This window comes from Schistocerca gregaria, chromosome 11, assembly GCF_023897955.1.
Source record: "Schistocerca gregaria isolate iqSchGreg1 chromosome 11, iqSchGreg1.2, whole genome shotgun sequence".
NCBI classification, from domain to species: Eukaryota; Metazoa; Arthropoda; class Insecta; order Orthoptera; family Acrididae; genus Schistocerca; species Schistocerca gregaria.
In genome coordinates this window covers 107,121,036-107,141,257 of record NC_064930.1, presented here as the reverse complement: position 1 = coordinate 107,141,257, position 20,222 = coordinate 107,121,036, and the positions used below count along the sequence as shown (strand labels likewise).

Genomic DNA, 20,222 nt, shown 5'->3' with positions numbered 1-20,222 from the left:
AATTACAATCAAGAACAACTTACGTTGGAAAGGACACAGAAAATGTTGTGGGGAAGGCGAACCAAATGCTGCGTTTTACTGGCAGAACACTGAGAAGATGCAACAGATCTACTAGATAGACTGCCTACACTACGCTTGTCCGTCCTCTTTTAGAATACTGCTGTGCGATGTGGAATTCTTGCCAGATAAGATTAACGGAGCACATCGAGAAAGTTTAAAGAAGGGCAGCACGTTTCGTATTATCGCGAAATAGAGGAGAGAGTGTCACAGAAATGACACAGGATTTGGGATGGATATCATTTTTCGTTGCGGAGAAATCTTCTCACGAAATTTCAATCATCAACGTTCTTCTCCGAATGCGAATATTTTGTTGATGTTGATGTACACAGGGATCGCAAGGGAAGATATAAGTGCTCGTTTTTGCTGTGCGCTGTTCGAGATTATAATAATAGAGAATGTTGTGAAGGCAGTTCGATGAACCCTCTGCCAGACACTTAAGTGTGATTTTCAGAGTATCCCTGTGGGTGATTTGTTCACGACTAGTTTTAACAAATATGAGCAGTTATCTTTGTAAGACAATATGACAATAGACTCTAATTATTGTATACTATAAAACAGCTTTGCGCCTTTCCTAGGAAAGGCAAACCTACGTTTCTAGCATTTGTAGACTTAGAGAAAGATTTTGACAATGTTGACTGGAATACTCTCTTTCAAATTTTGAAGGTGGCAGGGGTATAATACAGGAAGCGAAAGGCTATTTACGATTTGTTCAGAAACCAGATGGCAGTTATAAGAGTCGAGGGGTATGAAAGTGCAGCAGTGGTTGGGAATGGAGTGAGACAGGGTTGTAGCCTCTCCCCGATGTTATTCAATCCGTATATTGAACAGGGAATAAAGGAATCAAAAGAAAAGTTCGGAGTAGGTATTAAAATCCATGGAGAAGAAATAAAAACTTTGAGGTTCGCCGATGACATTGTAATTCTGTCAGAGACAGCAAGGGACTTGGAAGAGCAGCTGAAAGGAATGGACAGTGTCTTGAAAGGAGGATATAAGATGAACAGCAACAAAAGCAAAACGAGGATAATGGAATGTAGTCGAATTAAGTCGGGTGATGCTGAGGGAATTAGATTAGGAAATGAGACACTTAAAGTAGTAAAGGAGTTTTGCTATTGGGGAGCAAAATAACTGATGATGGTCGAAGTAGGGAGGATATAAAATGTAGACTGGCAATGGCAAGGAAAGCGTTTCTGAAGAAGAAAAAATTGTGAACATCGAGTATAGATTTAAATGTCAGAAAGTCGCTTCCTAAAGTATTTGTATGGAGTGTAGCCATATATGGAAGTGAAACGTGGGCGATAAATAGTTTGGACAAGAAGAGAATATAAGCTTTCGAAATGTGGTGCTACAGAAGAATGCTGAAGATTAGGTGGGTAGATCACATAACTAATGAGGAGGTACTGAATAGAATTGGGGAGAAGAGGAGTTTGTGGCACAACCTGACTACAAGAAGGGATCGGTTGGTAGGACATGTTCTGAGACATCGAGGGATCACCAATTTAGTATTGGAGGGCAGCGTGAAGGGTAAAAATCGTAGAGGGAGACCAAGAGATGAATACACTAAGAAGATTCAGAAGGATCTATGCTGCAGTATGTACTGGGAGATGAAGCTTGCACAGGATAGAGTAGCGTGGAGAGCTGCATCAAAACACTCTCAGGACTGAAGACCACACGAAAACATAAAATGAATTGTGCTTGTAGTGTAATACCGACAAAAATTTCATTTGCGTTTATTCGTGACAACCCCCTAGAATTCTGAAACAATCGTACAAATAAATACGTATAATGCCCAAAAGCACAGTATCCAAATTAAAAAAAAATATGATCCCTGACAGTTTGTGTACTCTGGGCTCAATTGCTTCGGGTGTCTACAACGCGATTTTAAAATGTCTCTTTTGCCATGCTTCTTCATAGCTCTGTACATGGCTATTGTTTTCGCTTGCAGCGGTTTGCGCTTCGCGGTTGAAAGTTGTCAATGGGATTTCCTTAAGCGGACTAGACTGCAGGAGTATGTTAGTGGTAAAGAGTACATGTATTAACACTTCACGCAATATGCGGCATTTTTCCACACACTGCGTTGTTTGTGACGTGACACCTTTTGACCTATGTGCCGTACGGTGATCCATTGTGTGGGTACATTCAGCGGTATATGTAGATACTGCCTGCAAAATTTGTGAATAGAGTTTGTAGAAAAAGAGTAATAAACGTCAAGCATTTTGGTGCAGTTTTCACGTACCCCAGTGTTTATAACATCACATCTCCGGGTTCATGTCTCATAAAATGATATGATTTTGTACGTACATTCAGCGGCATATGGTTCAAAATGGCTCTGAGCAGTATGTGACTTAACTTCTGAGGTCATCAGTCCCCTAGAACTTAGAACTACTTAAACCTAACTAACCTAAGTACGTGACACATCCTTGCGCGAGGCAGGATTCGAACCTGAGACCGTAGCAGTCGCGCGGTTCCAGACTGAAGCGCCCAGAACCGCACGGCCACAACAGCCGCCAAACACCGTTTTCTTCGACGTAATTCATAATGTTCGAACACAATATATGTTCCACAATCCTGCTGCATATCGACGTTAACGATATGGGCCTGTAATTTAGTGGATTACTCCTGCTACCTTTCCTGAATACTGGTGTGAGCTGTGCAGCTTTCCAGTCTTTGGATACGGATCTTGCGTCGAGCGAACAGTTGTATATGATTGTTAGGTTGATGGTCATAATGTTATGGCTGATCAGTGTAAACAGAAATGTAAATAGATAAACGTGTCTTAATGAAAATTATTTCAACAGCAAAAAAAGTGGGAATTATTTGTTGAAAAAATAATTTTCTATGTTACTTGCCATGTAGCAAGAAAAGAAGAGACAATGCATAAAGCAAAAAGGTGCTAATTACTGCGTTCTAGATATTGTTTGATGTGTTTGCAAATAAATGTTCGCGCGAGGAAATAAATTTATATTTTCTTAAACGTTTGGATTAGATTTTTCCTATTCTCTCAATTCTCGAATAAAAATGGTTCAAATGGCTCTGAGCACTATGGAACTTAACATCTGAGGTCATCAGTCCCTTAGAACCTAGAACTGCTTAAATCTAACTAACCTAAGGTGCCACACACATCTCTGCCTGAGGCAGGATTCGAACCTGCGACCGTAGCGGCGGCGCGGTTCCAGACTGTAGCGCCTAGAACCGCTCGGCCGGCAAAAGGCATATGTGAATGCCTTCTATAAAATGTGTTACGAACAGAGTTAGTAGCAGCGAAGTAAGAAACTTAAACGTCATGTACAATGCGGCAGCTTTTCAAGCTTCTTAGTGTTTATGATGTCATGTCTCCTTAACTGTGTGTGCCACCACGATATAATTTTGGATATGCATTTAGCGGCATATGTTGACAGTCATGAAATCTATTCGCAGTTGTGGGTATGGACAACCATCAACTGTATAATGGAATGACGACAGTAAAAATTAGTATCGCCTTATAGTGCTACATCTACATCTACATACACACTCCGCAAGCCACCAAGCGGTCTGTGGCGGAGGGCACAATTCGAGCCAAAGTCATATTTCCCCCCCCCCCCCCCCCCCCCCCCCTCTGTTTCACTCGCTGATCGTGCGAGGGAAAAAGGACTGTCTGAACGCCTCAGTACGAGCTCTAATTTCCCTTCTCTTTGAATGGTGATCACTGCGCGATATGAAAGTTGGTGGAAACAATATATGCTGTACATCCTCGATGAAGATCGGATTTCGGAATTTAGTGAGCAACCCCTTCTGTTTAGCGCACCGTCTGTCTACAAGTGTGTCCCACTTCAAACTTTCTACGACATCTGTAACGCTCTCGCGATGGCTAAATGTACCAGTCACGAATCTTGGCGCTCTTCTTTGGACCTTCTCAATCTCTAGAATCAGACCCAACTGGTAAAGGTCTCATACAGACGAACAATACTCTAAGACTGGACGAACTAACGTATTGTTAGCAATTTCCTTTGTTGAAGGACTGCATCGCTTCAGGATTCTACCAATAAACCACAATCTAGAGTTCGCCATACCCGTTACGTGTGTAATATGATTGTAAAAAAAAAAAAAAAAAAAAAATTAATGGCTCTGAGCACTATAGGACTTAAATTCTGAGGTCATCAGTCCCCTTGAATTTAGAACTATTGAAACCATCACACACATCCATGCCCGAGGTGGGAGTCGAACCTGCGACCGTAGCGGTCGAATCTCATCGTTCCATTTGAGATCTTTTCGAACAGTCACACCCATACCGCTTCCAAAGACTGGGCATTTATTTTGTACTCGTACATTAATGAGGATTTTCGCCTTGTTATACGCAGTAGGTTACACTTACTAACATTGAGAGATAACTGCCAGTCATTACATCACGCATTTATTTTCTGCAAATCCTCATTGGTTTGTTCATAACTTTCGTGTGATGATACTTTTCCTGTAGACTACAGCATCATCGGCAAACAGTCTAAGGCCGCTGTCAATACCATCAACCAGATCGTTTATGTAAATCGTAAAGAGCAGAGGACCTATTACGCTGCCCTGCGGCACACCTGAAGTTACTCTTGTTTCTGTTGAAATCACCCCATTCAGGACGACATACTGCTCCCTGTCTGTTAGAAAACTTCCTATCCAACAGCATACGTCATCGGATAGACCCTAAGCGCGCACTTTTTGTAGCAAGCGACATTGCGGAACTGTGTCGAACGCCTTTCGAAAGTCGATAATATGCTATCAACTTGGGAGCCGGTATCTAGAGCCTGTTGTATACCATGCACAAAGAGGCTATGCGAACGCAACATAAGCACTGCATTATCGTATGTGGATAGTGTCTGAGAAAATTTATTGCAGTGGAGTTAGCAGGAAAGAAGTAACAAATTTACGCGTTATGCACGATGTGACAGTTTTTCATGCACGTCTTTGTTTATGATTGTCGGATCTCCTGAACTATGATAGGCAGTTTGTTCTTACCCGCACAGCGATTGTCGCCTGACGGTAAAGGATATGTGTACATTTGACATCGGTGCAGTAGTTTAGGAGGAGATATGGGACATACACACATAGACAGGGTGTTACAAAAAGGTACGGCCAAACTTTCAGGAAACATTCCTCACACACAAAGAAAGGAAATGTGTTATGTGGACATGTGTCCGGAAACGCTTACTTTCCATGTTAGAGCTCATTTTATTACTTCCCTTCAAATCACATTAATTATGGAATGGAAACACACAGCAACAGAACGTACCAGCGTGACTTCAGACACTTTGTTACAGGAAATGTTCAAAATGTCCTCTGTTAGCGAGGATACACGCATCCACCCTCCGTCGCACGGAATCCCTGATGCGCTGATGCAGCCCTGGTGAATGGCGTATTGTATCACAGCCGTCCACAATACGAGCACGAAGAGTCTCTACATTTGGTACCGGTGTTGCGTAGATGAGAGCTTTCAAATGCCACCATAAATGAAAGTCGAGAGGGTTGAGGTCAGGAGAGCGTGGAGGCTACGGAATTGGTCCGCCTCTACCAATCCGTCGGTCACCGAATCTGTTGTTGAGAAGCGTACGAACACTTGGACTGAAATGTGCAGGAGCTCCATCGTGCATGAGCCACATGTTGTGTCGTACTTGTAAAGGCACATATTCTAGCAGCACAGGTAGAGTATCCCGTATGAAATCATGATAATGTGCTCCATTGAGCGTAGGTGGAAGAACATACTGACGAAACTAAAACGAGCTCTAACATGGTAATTAAGCGTTTCCGGACACATGTCCACATTACATCTTTTCTTTATTTGCGTGTGAGGAATGTTTTCCGAAAGTTTGGCCGTACCTTTATGTAACACCCTATATATAGTGCAGAAAACTGAATAAGGTGTTTATTATTGTTCTAGTGCTATTATCTGTCAAGTGTAACACTCGACATTTTCTTGGTCTGTTATCAATTTTTACAATAAATGAAAATTGCAGTCAGGTGATGCGCTATTTCAGTTGTTCCCGTGATTTTCTATCCCCGCGGACAGTATTTGTTTGATATAAGACTGATTAAGCCTTTGTTGAAATACTGTAGGGAGGTTCCCGAGTCTCACACTTGCATTGTGTAGACCTGATGAGTGGTTTGTTCTGAAGTGCAAGCACCCATGACACACAAGTCCCACCCCAGGATTCTTGGTTTGTGTGTGTGTGTGTGTGTGTGTGTGTGTGTGTATGTGTGTGTGGGGGCGGGGGGGAATCAGTTACAACTCGCGTTCACATCTGGTCTTCCTGACGGGGAAAGTAACCAATGCACCCTACATTGCAAAGGCTGTATCCCCGTGTTGCTGCGATATCTTCAGCACTACAATGCACGTCCACATACGACTGCTGCGAAGCAATGTGTTCAACGAATGCACTGGCCAACAAGATCACGAAATCTCTCGCCAGTTGAACACGTAGGAAGCGGGAAATTACTGGTTCTGGCAAAAATGGCTCTGAGCACTATGGGACTTAACTTCTAAGGTCATCAGTCCCCTAGAACTCAGAACTACTTAAGCCTGAGTAACCTAAGGGCATCACACGCATCCATGCCCGAGGTAGGATTCCAACCTGCGACCGTAGCAGCAGCGCGGTTCCGGACTGAAGCGCCTAGAACCGCTCGGCCACAATGGTCGGCACATCGAGATCGCTTAACAGTTACAATGCCGAATGTTAACATTATCTGTCTGGGCAATTCATTGCCATATTCAGATATGTTTAACCCGCAGTCAGCTCCATCATGACATACAGTGTGTTTCACAGTTCACGTTACTCGCTTCTAGAAGTTGTACACGGGACTTAGTAGATCAAGTTTAGATTAGAACCTATGTCCGAAAACGTCATCCAACGACTCTACACAGCGTTAAAAATGTAGGCGCCGGCTTCTGGTCCCGCATCCCGTGGTCGTGCGGTAGCGTTCTCGCATCCCACGCCCGGGTTCCCAGGTTCGATTCCCGGCGGGGTCAGGGATTTTTCTCTGCCTCGTGATGGCTGGGTGTTGTGTGATGTCCTTAGGTTAGTTAGGTTTAAGTAGTTCTAAGTTCTAGGGGACTGATGACCATAGATGTTTAGTTCCATAGTGCTCAGAGCCATTTGAACCATTTTTTTTTTTTGAACCGGCTTTTGGGAAATCTAGAAATACTGTATACAGGGTATTACAAAAAGGTACGGCCAAACTTTCAGGAAAGATTCTTTACACACAAAGAAAGTAAACATGTTATGTGGGCATGTGTCCGGAAACGCTTACTTTCCATGTTAGAGCACATTTTATTACTTCTCTTCAAATCACATTAATCATGGAATGGAAACAGGCAGCAACAGAACGTCCCAGCATAACTTCAAACACTTTGTTACAGGAAATGTTCAAAATGTCCTCCGTGAGCGAGGATACGTGCATCCACCCTCCGTCACACGGAATCCCTGGTGCGCTAACGCAGTCCTGTAGAATGGCGTATTGTATCACAGCCGTCCACAATACGAGCACGAAGAGTCTCTACATTTGGTACCGGGGTTGCGTAGACGAGACCTTTCAAATGTCCCCATAACTAAAAGACAAAAGGGATGAGGTCAGGAGAGCATGGAGGCCACGGAATTGGTCCGCCTCTACCAATCTGTCGGTCACCGAATCTGTTGTTGGGAAGCGTACGAACACATCGATTGAAATGTGCAGGAGCTCCATCGTGCATGAACCACATGTTGTGTCGCACTTGTAAAGGCACATGTTCTAGCAGCACAGGTAGAGTATCTCGTATGAAATCGTGACAACGAGCTCCATTGAGCGTAGGTGGAAGAACGTGGGGCCCAATCGAGACATCACCAACAATGCCCGCCCAAATGTTCGCAGACAATCTGTGTCGATGACGTGATTGCACAATTGCGTGCGGATTCTCGTCAGCCCACACATGTCTATTGTGAAAGTTTACAATTTGATCACGTTGGAATGAAGCCTCATCCGTAAAGAGAACATTTGCACTGAAATGAGGATTGACATTGTCGGATGAACCATTCGCAGAAGTGTACCCGTGGAGGCCATTCAGCTGCTGACAGTGCCTGCACACGCTGTACACGGCACGGAAACAACTGGTTCTCCCGTAGCACTCTCCATACAGTGACGTGGTGAACGTTACCTTGTACAGCAGCGCAGGTAGAGTATCCCGTATGAAATCATGGCGGTGAATCGAGGAAGTACAGTACATACTGACGAAACTAAAAGGAGCTCTAACATGGAAATTAAGCGTTTCCGGACGCATGTCCACATAACATCTTTTCCTTATTTGTGTGTGAGGAATGTTTCCTCAAAGTTTGGTCGTACCTTTTTGTAACACCCTGTATAATGGATTTTGATAATATGTACAAATGTTTTTTCTGCGTGCCTGCCTCTATAACTCAGCAAACCACCTCTACAGCTTCTTGGGGGGACTACTCCCCATCCATGAAGATGGTTTCGGTTTGGAACTTCAGTTGTTGGGTTAGAATATATGGGTCTCAAAAAGAGGACATCGCACTAATAAACTTCTTATGCAAAGTAAGTGAAGCAGCTGGCAACTGAGTAGCAAAGTGGCCGATACTGGCTAGAATGTTCGAGAATGTTGTAGAGTATTGTACAGGGTGTCCAGAAAAGTGCTCCGTGATTAAAAAATTAAATATCTCGAAAACAAAGATCGATAGACGAATGCAGTAAACGGTATGTTTATTGTGAAAGCTGTAAGAAGTTTATACAGCAGTTTGAAATAACAGTTACAAAAGCTGCTAACAGATGGCGCTGTAATCGCCATACGTAGTGCCTAGTATAAATAGATCCGAAGCCCAGAGCGATCAGTTCCGCTATTGAAACGTGAAAGGAGGTTAGCGTACCGAAGGAAGAGATTAAAACCGTGTACTCCATTGAACAACGCGTTTTTCTGGTGCTGGAGTACCACAGGTTAGAAGAGAGTCCTACGGCAACAAGGCGAAGTTTTCGAGCACGATTTAATGTTCCAAAAGGACCCGATGCGAAAACCATTCGTACGCTCTTCGCAAAATTTCAACGAACAGGCAGCGTAACTGATGACCTAGTGGGGCATGTTGGCCGCAAGCAAACCGCAGTTACGCCTGAAAATATCGCCACAGTTTCTGAGTATGAATCCCGAATCCTTCCTGGTCATACTTTCAAAGTTTTATGAATTTACTTGTAAAAAGTATAGACAGTGGAAATTAAAATGTCCTGTGGTGCCTCTCCAGCTCCAAGTCAGTCCGTTTGACGTCCCCCCCCCCCCCCCTTAAAGTGAAAGTGATTTGTTTAAGGTAATGAACTGTGTATTAAATGCAAGTTTAGTCCGTTTATTTTCACGATGTTCTCGAGTTTCTCGAAGGGTTTGGAGTGTTGTCAGAAAACAAATGGAAATACAGGCCAAGAGAAGCTCTTTATAGCTATAAAATAGCAATAGTAAATCATTTCCCACAGATTTACTCCCACTTGGCACTATGTCAAGCTTTCATGATCACAGTTGATGGAAACTAGTGCTATTCGTCTTGAACGTACCTTTTCTCCTGAAAGTAAGCGGCGACGATTCCACACAAGCACATAATTTCTTCTAACTGTCCTGCAACCGTACCACCAACACTATATATTTTAATGAGTCTCTGCAAAATGCGTGCACGTATTTCTCAAAAAGCATATGAATGAAATCGCCACAACAAACGATCTGTAATAGTTCCTTCGCACCACGAAAAAAGCGACAGACCCACGACAACAATCACCTAAGCAGCGCGAACAGAGATGATGCCAGCGTGGCTCCCGGCAGCCAATCCCTACCAGAGATGTTACGCCCAGAGCAGGCCCAGAGTCAAATGCTCCTGCTAGCCGACTGCCCCATTAAACCGCCTATTCGCCACCGCTCCTACAAATTTTCGGCTTCCGTTTCATCGGGAGTGACGCAACACGGCGGCGCCACAACCGCCTGTTTTTCCCCCTCTTCTTTGTTTGTCTACAAATTTATCTGTTCCGCGGCGTCGCGAAATCCGCCATGTCTCGCTGTGAGTGGCGTTTCGGTTCGCTTCCAAATTCGCGGAATCTAACTCTGCTGGCGCCAGCGTCTTCGCAATCTCAGGACTCCAAGGTTGGCGTCTCTCTCCCTCTCCCCCCCCCTCCCCTCTCTGACACATACATGGACACACATACATACAAACATAAAAGATACACACAAACTGCGGTACCAAGATGTTGCCAGGGGTATTCTTCCTGTGAATGAAGAAATCTGGATTACTGAACTAAAACAGAACATGATCCCATTTGAAGGCTGCCTATCTAAGCGCTGCTAGCAGGAACAAAATTTTGGATTTCAGTATCTCGTAAAATTATGAACTTAATTTAAAAATTCTGGAGTCTGTCATAATCTACTCAGTAATTCTATTAGTACCACAGCATTTTCCACAGCACACATTACTGAAGGGAAGCGTTGCTTCGTGCCTACCACACAAAAACAAATAAAAACAAAAATCGTTAATTGTACGTGAATTATATTAACAACATACTTTTTTAAAAGCCACTGATGTGTGAGTAGCACCTCAAAATGACTTTTTAACACACTCTCATCGATATCAACGGTATTTCAATAACGTCTGCTACCGGCTTTATGACCACCACAAAAAATTGCAAATTTCCTTCATTGCTGTTGATTTTAACTCTCAGCGCACTTTTTGAAGAAATACTGATGTCCAAGTAAGGGCGTGAACCTGACAGCACTGAATATGACATTTGCTGGGCAAGTGACATCTGCTACTGAGACTTAATTTTTTTATATTATGTTTAAATGAAAAGTTTTAATCATATATGGAATCTGGTAGAGAAAGACATTAAAAACATCTAATATTTTTTTCAAAGTTTTCAAATTAAGATAACTGGCTAGATCACAAATTTTCAAAAGGTGAGAGTAAAGTACATCCCCCCTCCGGTTTTGGGGACTTAGGAGGCGTAATTTTCCGTGAAAGTTTTAGCAGTTTGAAACTGTATGAATGTTTTAGGGCAGCACAGGCCATTGGCAAGTAAATTAAAATGGCTCTGAGCACTATGGGACTTAACATCTGAGGTCATCAGTCCCCTAGAACGTAGAACTACTTAAACCTAACTAACCTAAGAACATCACACACATCTATGCAAGAGGCAGGATTCGAACCTGCGACCATAGCAGCAGCGCGGTTCCGGACTGAAGAGCCTACAACCGCTCGGCCACAGCGGCCGGCGGCGAGACTATATTCACACGGTATTCGAGAATGACAGCACATAAATACTTCCAACGAATTTTAAAAATAATTGCGAATCTTTTCGGAAGTTACTCGCATTGACACCCCACCTCTCCACAAAAAATGAAAGGAAAGAAGTTTATCACTTATCACACGTTCACTGTTGATGCAGTAAAACTTTTTCACGATTAACGTTTTAATTTTCTACTTCTTTATTACCAACCCGCTTCACCCTCTACAGTTTCACGAAGTTACGACAGGTGGCACCACTAAACGTAGCACTGAAAATGGCGTCTTAACGGAGTGCGATCCAAGCAGGCAGCTGTCATTGCGTTTCTTTTGGCGGAAAACGAGAGCATCACACATATTCATAGGCGCTCGCAGAATGTCTACAGGGCGCCTGGCAGTGAACAAAAGCACGGTGAGTCGTCGTGCGAGCAGCCTGTTATCATCGTGACAAGGCCGCGCAAACCTCTCGTATCTCCCACGTAGCGACCGGCTGCACAAAGCAGTGACTGCTGCAATGTCGGAACGTGCGGACACTCTCATTCGATATCATCGTCGCCGCAAAATTGCAAACGAACTCCTGCCTCTCCAGGACAATGCAAGGCCTGACGCAAGTCAGCACACCCGACAGGAGATAAAAAAAACTTCCTTGGACTGTTCTTCCTCATCCGCCTACATCCCAGACCACGCACCTTCTGACTTCCATCTGTTTGGCCCAATGAAGGATACACTCTGCGAGACGTAATACGTGGGTGACGGGTAGGGGCGTAAGGCCGACGCATCGAACGGACAATATGTTGAAAAATAGGGTTTTCTAACCAAAAGAATGAAGAATAATGTTGAATTATGAAATCCTGAATAAAACAAACCTGGTGGTAGAAAAAATTACGTTGCATTACTTACTGCACGCCGCTATTACAAATATCAGTGAACATACCCGCAGAATTATACAGGGTGGTCCATTGATAGTGTTGTTGTTGTTGTGGTCTTCAGTCCTGAAACTGGTTTGATGCAGCTCTCCACGCTACTCTATCCTGTGCAAGCTTCTTCATCTCCCAGTACGTGACCGGGCCAAATATCTCAAGAAGTAAGAATCAAACGAAAAAACTACAAAGGACGAAACTCGTCTAGCTTGAACGGGGAAACCTGATGGCGCTATGGTTGGCCCACTAGATGGCGCGGCCATAGATCAAATGTATATCAATTGAGTTTTTTTAAATAGAAACCCTCATTTTTATTACATATTCGTGTAGCACATAAAGAAATACGAATGTTTTATTTGGACCACTTTTTTTCGCTTTGTGATAGATGCCGCTGTAATAGTCACAAACATATAGCTCAAAATTTTAGACGAATAGTTGGTAACAGGTACCTTATTTTAATTAAAATACAGAACGTAGGTACGTTTGAACATTTTATTTCGGTTGTTCAAATGTAATACATGTACCTTTGAGATCTAATCATTTCTGAGAACACATGCTGCTACAGCGCAATTACCTGTAAACACCACAACAATGCAATAAATGCTCAAAATGATGTCCGTCAACCTCGATGCATTCGGCAGTACGTGTAACGACATTCCTCTCAACAGCGACGGTTTTGAGATTCCCGATTCTTATGCAATTTGTCTGCTACTGATGTGCGGATTAGCTGCGACAATCAGCTAAAACACCTACTTGGGCATCATCATTTGTTGCAGGTCGTGGTTGACGTTTCACATGTCGCTGAACACTTCCTGTTTCCTTAAATAACGTAACTATCCGGCGAACGGTCCGGACACTTGGATGATGTTGTCCAGGATACCGAGCAGTATACACAGCACACGCCCGTTGGGCATTTTGATCACAGTAGCCATACATCAACACGATATCGACCTTTTCCGCAATTAGTAAACGGTCCATTTTAACATGGGTAATGTACCACGAAGCAAATACCGTCCGCGCTGGCGGAATGTTACGAGATACCACGTACTTACACGTTTGTGACTATTACAGCACCATATATCACAAAGCGAAAAAAATTGTAAAACTAAAACATTCATATTTGTTTACATACTGCACGGATATGTAATTAAAAATGGGGGCTCGTATTTAACAAAACGCAGTTGGTATCTGGTATCCGTTTGACCTATGGCACCACCGTCCAGCGGGCCAACCATAGCGCCATCTCGTTTTCCTCCTTTTCGTTCTTTCTAGTATTTTCGTTTGATGCTTATTTCGTGATATATTTGTCTCGGTCACTATCAATGGACCACCCTGTATTGTTTGTACGACACAGTTCATAAATATTTATATACGTCAAAAGTTGCCTCTTTTTAAAATGGCGTGCCGTAATACTTCAAATTGAGACATGATGTTTAAATTTTTTCCTTTTTTCATAACTAATTCTATTCATCTTACACTTTGCAGACATTATGTGCACATACCGCCAACGGCCTTGCCGCAGTGGCAACAACGGTTCGCGACAGATCTACATCTGCATCTACACCCATACTCCGCAAGCCACCTGATGGTGTGTGGCGGAGGGTACCTTGAGTACCTCTACCGGTTATCCCTTCTATTCCAGTCTCGTACTGTTCGTGGAAGGAAGGATTGTCGGTATGCCTCTGTGTGGGCTCTAACCTCTCTCATTTTATCCTCACGGTCTCTTCGCGAGATATACGTAGGAGGGAGCAATATACTGATCGACTCCTCGGTGAAGGTATGTTCTCGAAACTTTAACAAAAGCCCGTAACGAGATACTGAGCGTCTCTCCTGCAGAGTCTTCCACTGGAGTTTATCTATCATCTCCGTAACGCTTTCGCGATTACTAAATGATCCTGTAACGAAGCGCGCTGCTCTCCGTTGGATCTTCTCTATCTCTTCTATCAACCCTATCTGGTACGGATACCACACTGCTGAGCAGTATTCAAGCAGTGGGCGAACAAACGTACTGTAACCTACTTCCTTTGTTGTCGGATTGCATTTCCTTAGGATTCTTCCAATGAATCTCAGTCTGGCATCTGCTTTACCGACGATCAACTTTATACGATCATTCCATTTTAAATCACTCCTAATGCGTACTCCCAGATAATTTATGGAATTAACAGCTTCCAGTTGCTGACCTGCTATTTTGTAGCTAAATGATAAGGGACCTATCTTTCTAAGTATTCGCAGCACATTACACTTGTCTACATTGAGATTCAATTGCCATTCCGTGCACCATGCGTCAATTCGCTGCAGATCCTCCTGCATTTCAGTACAATTTTCCATTGTTACAACCTCTAGTTATACTACAGCATCATCTGCAAAAAGCCTCAGTGAGCTTCCGATGTCACCCACCAGGTCATTTATGTATATTGTGAATAGCAACGGTCCTATGACACTCCCCTGCGGCACACCTGAAATCACTCGTACTTCGGAAGACTTCTCTCCATTGAGAATGACATGCTGCGTTCTGTTATGTAGGAACTCTTCAATCCAATCACACAAATGGTCTGATAGTCCGTATGCTCTTACTTTGTTCATTAAACGACTGTGGGGAACTGTATCGAACGGCTTGCGGAAGTCAAGAAACACGGCATCTACCTGTGAACCCGTGTCTATGGCCCTCTCAGTCTCGTGGACGAATAGCGCGAGCTGGGTTTCACACGACCGCCTTTTTCGAAAGCCATGCTGATTGCTACAGAGTAGATTTCTAATTTCCAGAAAAGTCATTATACTAGGACATAATACGTGTTCCAAAATTCTTCAACTGATCGACGTCAGAGATACGTGTGTCCTGTCCGACTGGGCTAGCTCTTGGATGGGTGACTGTCTGGGTCTGCCGAGCGCTGTTGACAAGCGGGGAGCACTCAGCCCTTGTGAGGCAAACTGAGGAGCTACTTGACTGAGAAGTAGCGGCTCCGGTCTGGAAAACTGATGTACGGCTGGGAGAGCAGTGTGGTGACCACATGACCCTCCATATCAGCATCCAGTGGCGCCTGTGGGCTGAGGACGACACGGCGGCCGGTCGGTTCCGTTGGGCATTCCAAGGCGTGTTCGGACGGAGTTCGATGTTTTTTTCTTTTCCTTTTATGAACAGCACAGAGCCATAATTGTACCCGGAAATCGGGGAATAGCAGGGAGGTTTTAGAAAGGGTAGATCATGTTCGGAACAAATACTAAACCTCGAAAATATTATGGCTTACTAAAAACCAAGGGCTCAAAAATATTATCGCTTACTAAAAACCAAGGGCAAAGACATACGTAATCTCCTTCATCAGTCCTGGAAGAAATGGGTTTGGATAAGAAAACAACTGATGTTATAATAGGGGCCCTTACAAATACATTTTCGGAAGTTAAATTTATGGGCGAATTATCGGAACCGTTTGAAATAAAAACGGAAGTGCGACGGAGGGATGGGCTCCCACCGTTGCTTTTTAATTGAGTTTGTGATGACGACGATGAAGACGGTTTTTGTGTTGGGGCCGACTGCAGTAACCGTGGGGGGCTGCATGGGACTGCGCCGTTCTCGCCGTAAAATGGCGAGAGAAAAGGTACGGACGTCAGTTATTTATTGCATCATCATCATCATCATGATGTAGAGCGAGAAGTCACAGCTTCGGTCATAGCTTATGTTCTAAACTGTGTACCGTATTGTGTTCACGATGTCGGTCATCATCAAATGCATATGAAAATAATCTCCGTTATCGAAATCGTGCTTTGTTATATCATACAGGGTAGTCAATCGGTAGTGACTGGGCCAAGTAGCTAACGAAAAAAGCATCAAACGAAAAAACTACAAACAACGAAACTAGTCTAGCTTGAAGGGGGAAGCCAGATGGCGCTATGGCTGGCCCGCTAGATGGCGCTGCAATGGGTCAAACGGATATCAACTGCGTTTTTTAAAATAGGAACCCCCATTTTTATTACATATTCGTGTATTACGCAAAGAAATATGAATGTTTTGGTTGGACCACTTTTTTCGCTTTGTGATAGATGGCGCTGTAATAGTCACAAACGTATCAGTACGTGGTATCACGTAACATTCCGCCAGTGTGGACGGTATTTGCTTCGTGATACATTACCCGTGTTAAAATGGACCGTTTACCAATTGCGGAAAAGGTCGATATCGTGTTGATGTACGGCTATTGTGATCAAAATGCCCAACGGGCGTGTGCTATGTATGCTGCTCGGTATCCTGGACGACATCATCCAAGTGTCCGGACCGTTGACTGGATAGTTACGTTATTTAAGGAAACAGGAAGTGTTCAGCCACATCTGAAACGTCAACTACGACCTGCAACAAATGAGGATGCCCAAGTAGGTGTTTTAGCAGATGTCGCAGCTAATCCGCACATCAGTAGCAGACAAATTGCGCGAGAATTGGGAATCTCAAAAGCGTCGGTGTACAGTATGCTACATCAACATCGATTGCACCCGTACCATATTTCTGTGCCCCAGGAATTGCATGGCGACGACTTTGAACGTCGTGTACAGTTCTGCCACTGGGCACAAGAGAAATTACGGGACGATGACAGATTTTTGCACTCGTTCTATTTACCGGCGAAGCGTCATTCACCAACAGCGGTAACGTAAACCAACATAATATCCACTATTGGGCAACGGAAAATCCACAGTGGCTGCGACAAGTGGAACATCAGCGACCTTGGAGGGTTAATGTATGTTGCGGCATTGTGGGAGGAAGGATAATTGGACCCCATTTTATCTAAATGGTGCAGTGTATGCTGATTTCCTACGTAATGTTCTACCGATGTTACTACAAGATGTTTCACTGCATGACAGAATGGCGATGTACTTCCGTCATGATGGATGTCCGGCACATAGCTCGCGTGCGGTTGAAGCGGTATTGAATAGCATATTTCATGACAGGTGGATTAGTCGTCGAAGCACCATACCGTGGCCCGCAAGTTCACCGGATCTGACGTCCCCGGATTTCTTTCTGTGGGGAAAGTTGAAGGATATTTGCTATCGTGATCCACCGATAACTCCTGACAACACGCGTCAGTGCATTGTCAATGCATGTGCGAACATTACGGAAGGCGAACTACTCGCTGTTGAGAGGAATGTCGTTACACGTATTGCCAAATGCACTGAGGTTGACGGACATCATTTTGAGCATTTATTGCATTAATGTGGTATTTAAAGGTAATCACGCTGTTACAGCATCGTTCTCAGAAATGATAAGTTCGCAAAGGTACACGTATCACATTGGAACAACCGAAAAAAAATGTTCAAACGTACCAACGTTCTGTATTATAGTTTAAAGAACCTACATGTTAGCAACTGTTCTTCTAAAACTGTGAGCCATATGTCTGTGACTATCACAGCGCCATCTATCGCAAAGCGAAAAAAGTGGTCCAACTAAAACATTCATACTTCTTTACGTACTACACGAATATGTGATAAAAATAGGGGATCCTATTAAAAAAAAAAAAACGCAGTTGATATCCGTTTGACCTAAGGCAGCGCCATCTAGCGGGCCAAGCATAAACCCATCTGGTTTCCCTCTTCAAGCTACAGGAGTTTCGTTCTTTGTACTTTTTTCGTTTGTCGCTTATTTTGTGAGATTTTTGGCTCGGTCACGATCAGTGGACCACCCTGTATATACATTATTAGGTAATGTTTATTTGCGTTATTGCGGTAGCGAGTCAAAAACGAATTCTTATATACACAGTTATTCCTCAATAGCTTACATATAGGAGATGGCACAGAAACCGTGCCGTTTGCTATGTGCGTAGTGGTCGCTGTTGTAAGATCGCTATTGCAGCATAACCAACCGAACTTAAGACGTAATGCGAAATATCAAGTGCAATGTTTCGCCGGCGCAGGTATAATGACATATTTCAGTCTTCGGTAATTGTGTAAAAATATTTTAATTCGCTTGACAGCATCTAGTCACAGAAATCCGTTATGTTTTCATTTGGCAGGAGAGCTGTAAACGAAGAGAAAACAGCAATACCACAAAACGTTAACACGGGTGACGTGAAGACCAACACTGACACCTGAGACCACTCTGCGCATGCGCGAATCTGGCACCTTGCTGCCGTTGCTCGCACAGGTGACAGGAACAACGAAAACAGTCGGGAGCGGCAGAAAGCGCCGCTCGTAGGCAACGTCGGCTCTGCGCATGTTCGTGAACCCGCCTGCAACTGTTTGAACGAACGTACGCCGCCAATGCGACTCGTGTTCAGCCAATCACGAACCGTAGACGGGGCTAGGATCGCCATGTTTTCTGAGGTAGGCGCCTCGAGCTGACATCTGTTGGCACCACCGAGCAACACTGCAGTATTCAAGCGCTGCTTACTTTACTTCAAGTTTAGCACGAAAATATTGGAAGTAGCAAACATCTCCGCAGCTACATCAATTGCTTATTTCTAATTTGTTAAAAAAATGGCAATTAAGGTCCAAATCTTTTAATTATCTGAGAAGAATGAGCTTCATACCCATGAACTTTCTTGGTAAGGTATTCTTTACAAATGGTAACTTCCTACAATGTAATTGCTAATTGTCCATACAAACTAACCGAAAATTTTTGAACGGTTTGGATGATATAATCCGAATCCGTAAATTATGTGAAGCTTTGCATATTGCATTAGACATCACGTATTTCAACGTGCTATTGCCGGAACTAAAAGTCAAATTTGGTGGTGATTTCAAGGTTAACCGAAAATTTTTGAACGGTTTGGATGATATAATCCGAATCCATAAATTATGTGAAGCTTTGCATATTGCATTAGACATCACGTATTTCAACGTGCTATTGCCGGAACTAAAAGTCAAATTTGGTGGTGATTTCAAGGTTCGTCTTTCGAACAAGTTGGGAACTTTATTTTAGAAAGACTATATCGAAATACATCGAAACAGTTAAACTTTTATTTTCCTGTTTACTTTTCTTCTCGGCTCAACCTGCAACTTTTATCGATTTGTTCGTTGTAAGTTTAGCTTTTTTATATCTAATTCCAAGCATACTTTCAAACTTGCTACTTTAGGTTCTTTGATCGACTGTCCTCCGGGTTTATGTGGACTAGATGCAAACAAAAAAATGCCGTCAGCCAAAAGCAGGCTGCTTCACGTAAAAATTAATCCCGCATTTCGTCTCACCCAGTAGAACGCGTGAATTACGACGAAAAGTGCTGGTTAAATGCCATGAATATATCTGCTTTCGTACCAACTAGATCGTGATTAGCCTTCCCTCACTGCAGTATTTAAATGATAATAAATTTTTCTTTCGTCTACTGCGTCAGTCTGTCAGTTGCGCTCAGCTTTGGCAATCCAAGCAAGATGACGGAAGGAGGTGCATGGCGAGGATTCTATACTCAGCCAGCTGCATGTAGTGTAGAGGAGTGACGCGAGAGAGCAGCAGCTGCATGTAGTGTAGAGGAGTGACGCGAGAGAGCAGCAGCTGGCTGGAGTGGAGAGTAGCCGGACTGACGCAGTACGGATTTTCACCGACAGATGGCAGGCGGGAGCTGCAGAACACTGCGCAACGCGGTGTCAGAGTCGCGAGAGAAGTGATGGAACATGTGTGTGGTTTCCTTTCAAAATGTTCAAATGTGTGTGAAATCTGATGGGACTTGACTATTTCCCTTCCCTAGTGCGAGTGTTTCGCGGAAATCTAACATACAATTCTCTTCTTTTCATTAATAAACACATCTACATCTACATGACTACTCTGCAATTCACATTTAAGTGCTTGGCAGAGGGTTCATCGAACCACAATCATACTATCTCTCTACTATTCCACTCCCGAACAGTGCGCGGGAAAAACGAACACCTAAACCTTTCTCTTCGAGCTTTGATTTCTCTTATTTTATTTTGATGATAATTCCTACCTATGTAGGTTGGGCTCAACAAAATATTTTCGCAATCGGAAGACAAAGTTGGTGACTGAAATTTCGTAAAAAGGTCTCGCCGCGACGAAAAACGGCTATGCTGT

At 43.5% G+C, this 20,222-nt stretch overlaps 2 protein-coding genes across 6 annotated transcripts in view; one reads left to right on the top strand and one right to left on the bottom strand.

Moving 5' to 3' along the window:
• Positions 1-20,222, top strand: part of LOC126295368 (uncharacterized) — a 203,166-nt gene that overhangs the window by 44,091 nt on the left and 138,853 nt on the right. The gene's annotated exons all lie outside the window — the stretch shown is intronic.
• Positions 1-20,222, bottom strand: part of LOC126295357 (serine/threonine-protein kinase OSR1) — a 438,167-nt gene that overhangs the window by 328,347 nt on the left and 89,598 nt on the right. The window contains exon 1 of one of the 4 annotated variants that reach the window (XM_049987829.1): positions 9,598-9,998. The exons of 2 other annotated variants lie outside the window; for them this stretch is intronic. In XM_049987829.1, coding sequence (XP_049843786.1) covers positions 9,598-9,641 — 44 coding nt within the window. In that variant the 5' untranslated portion in view covers positions 9,642-9,998. Of the gene's footprint in view, positions 1-9,597; positions 9,999-20,222 lie in introns of those variants that run through there. One more of the 4 variants, XM_049987831.1, reaches the window with a different exon arrangement.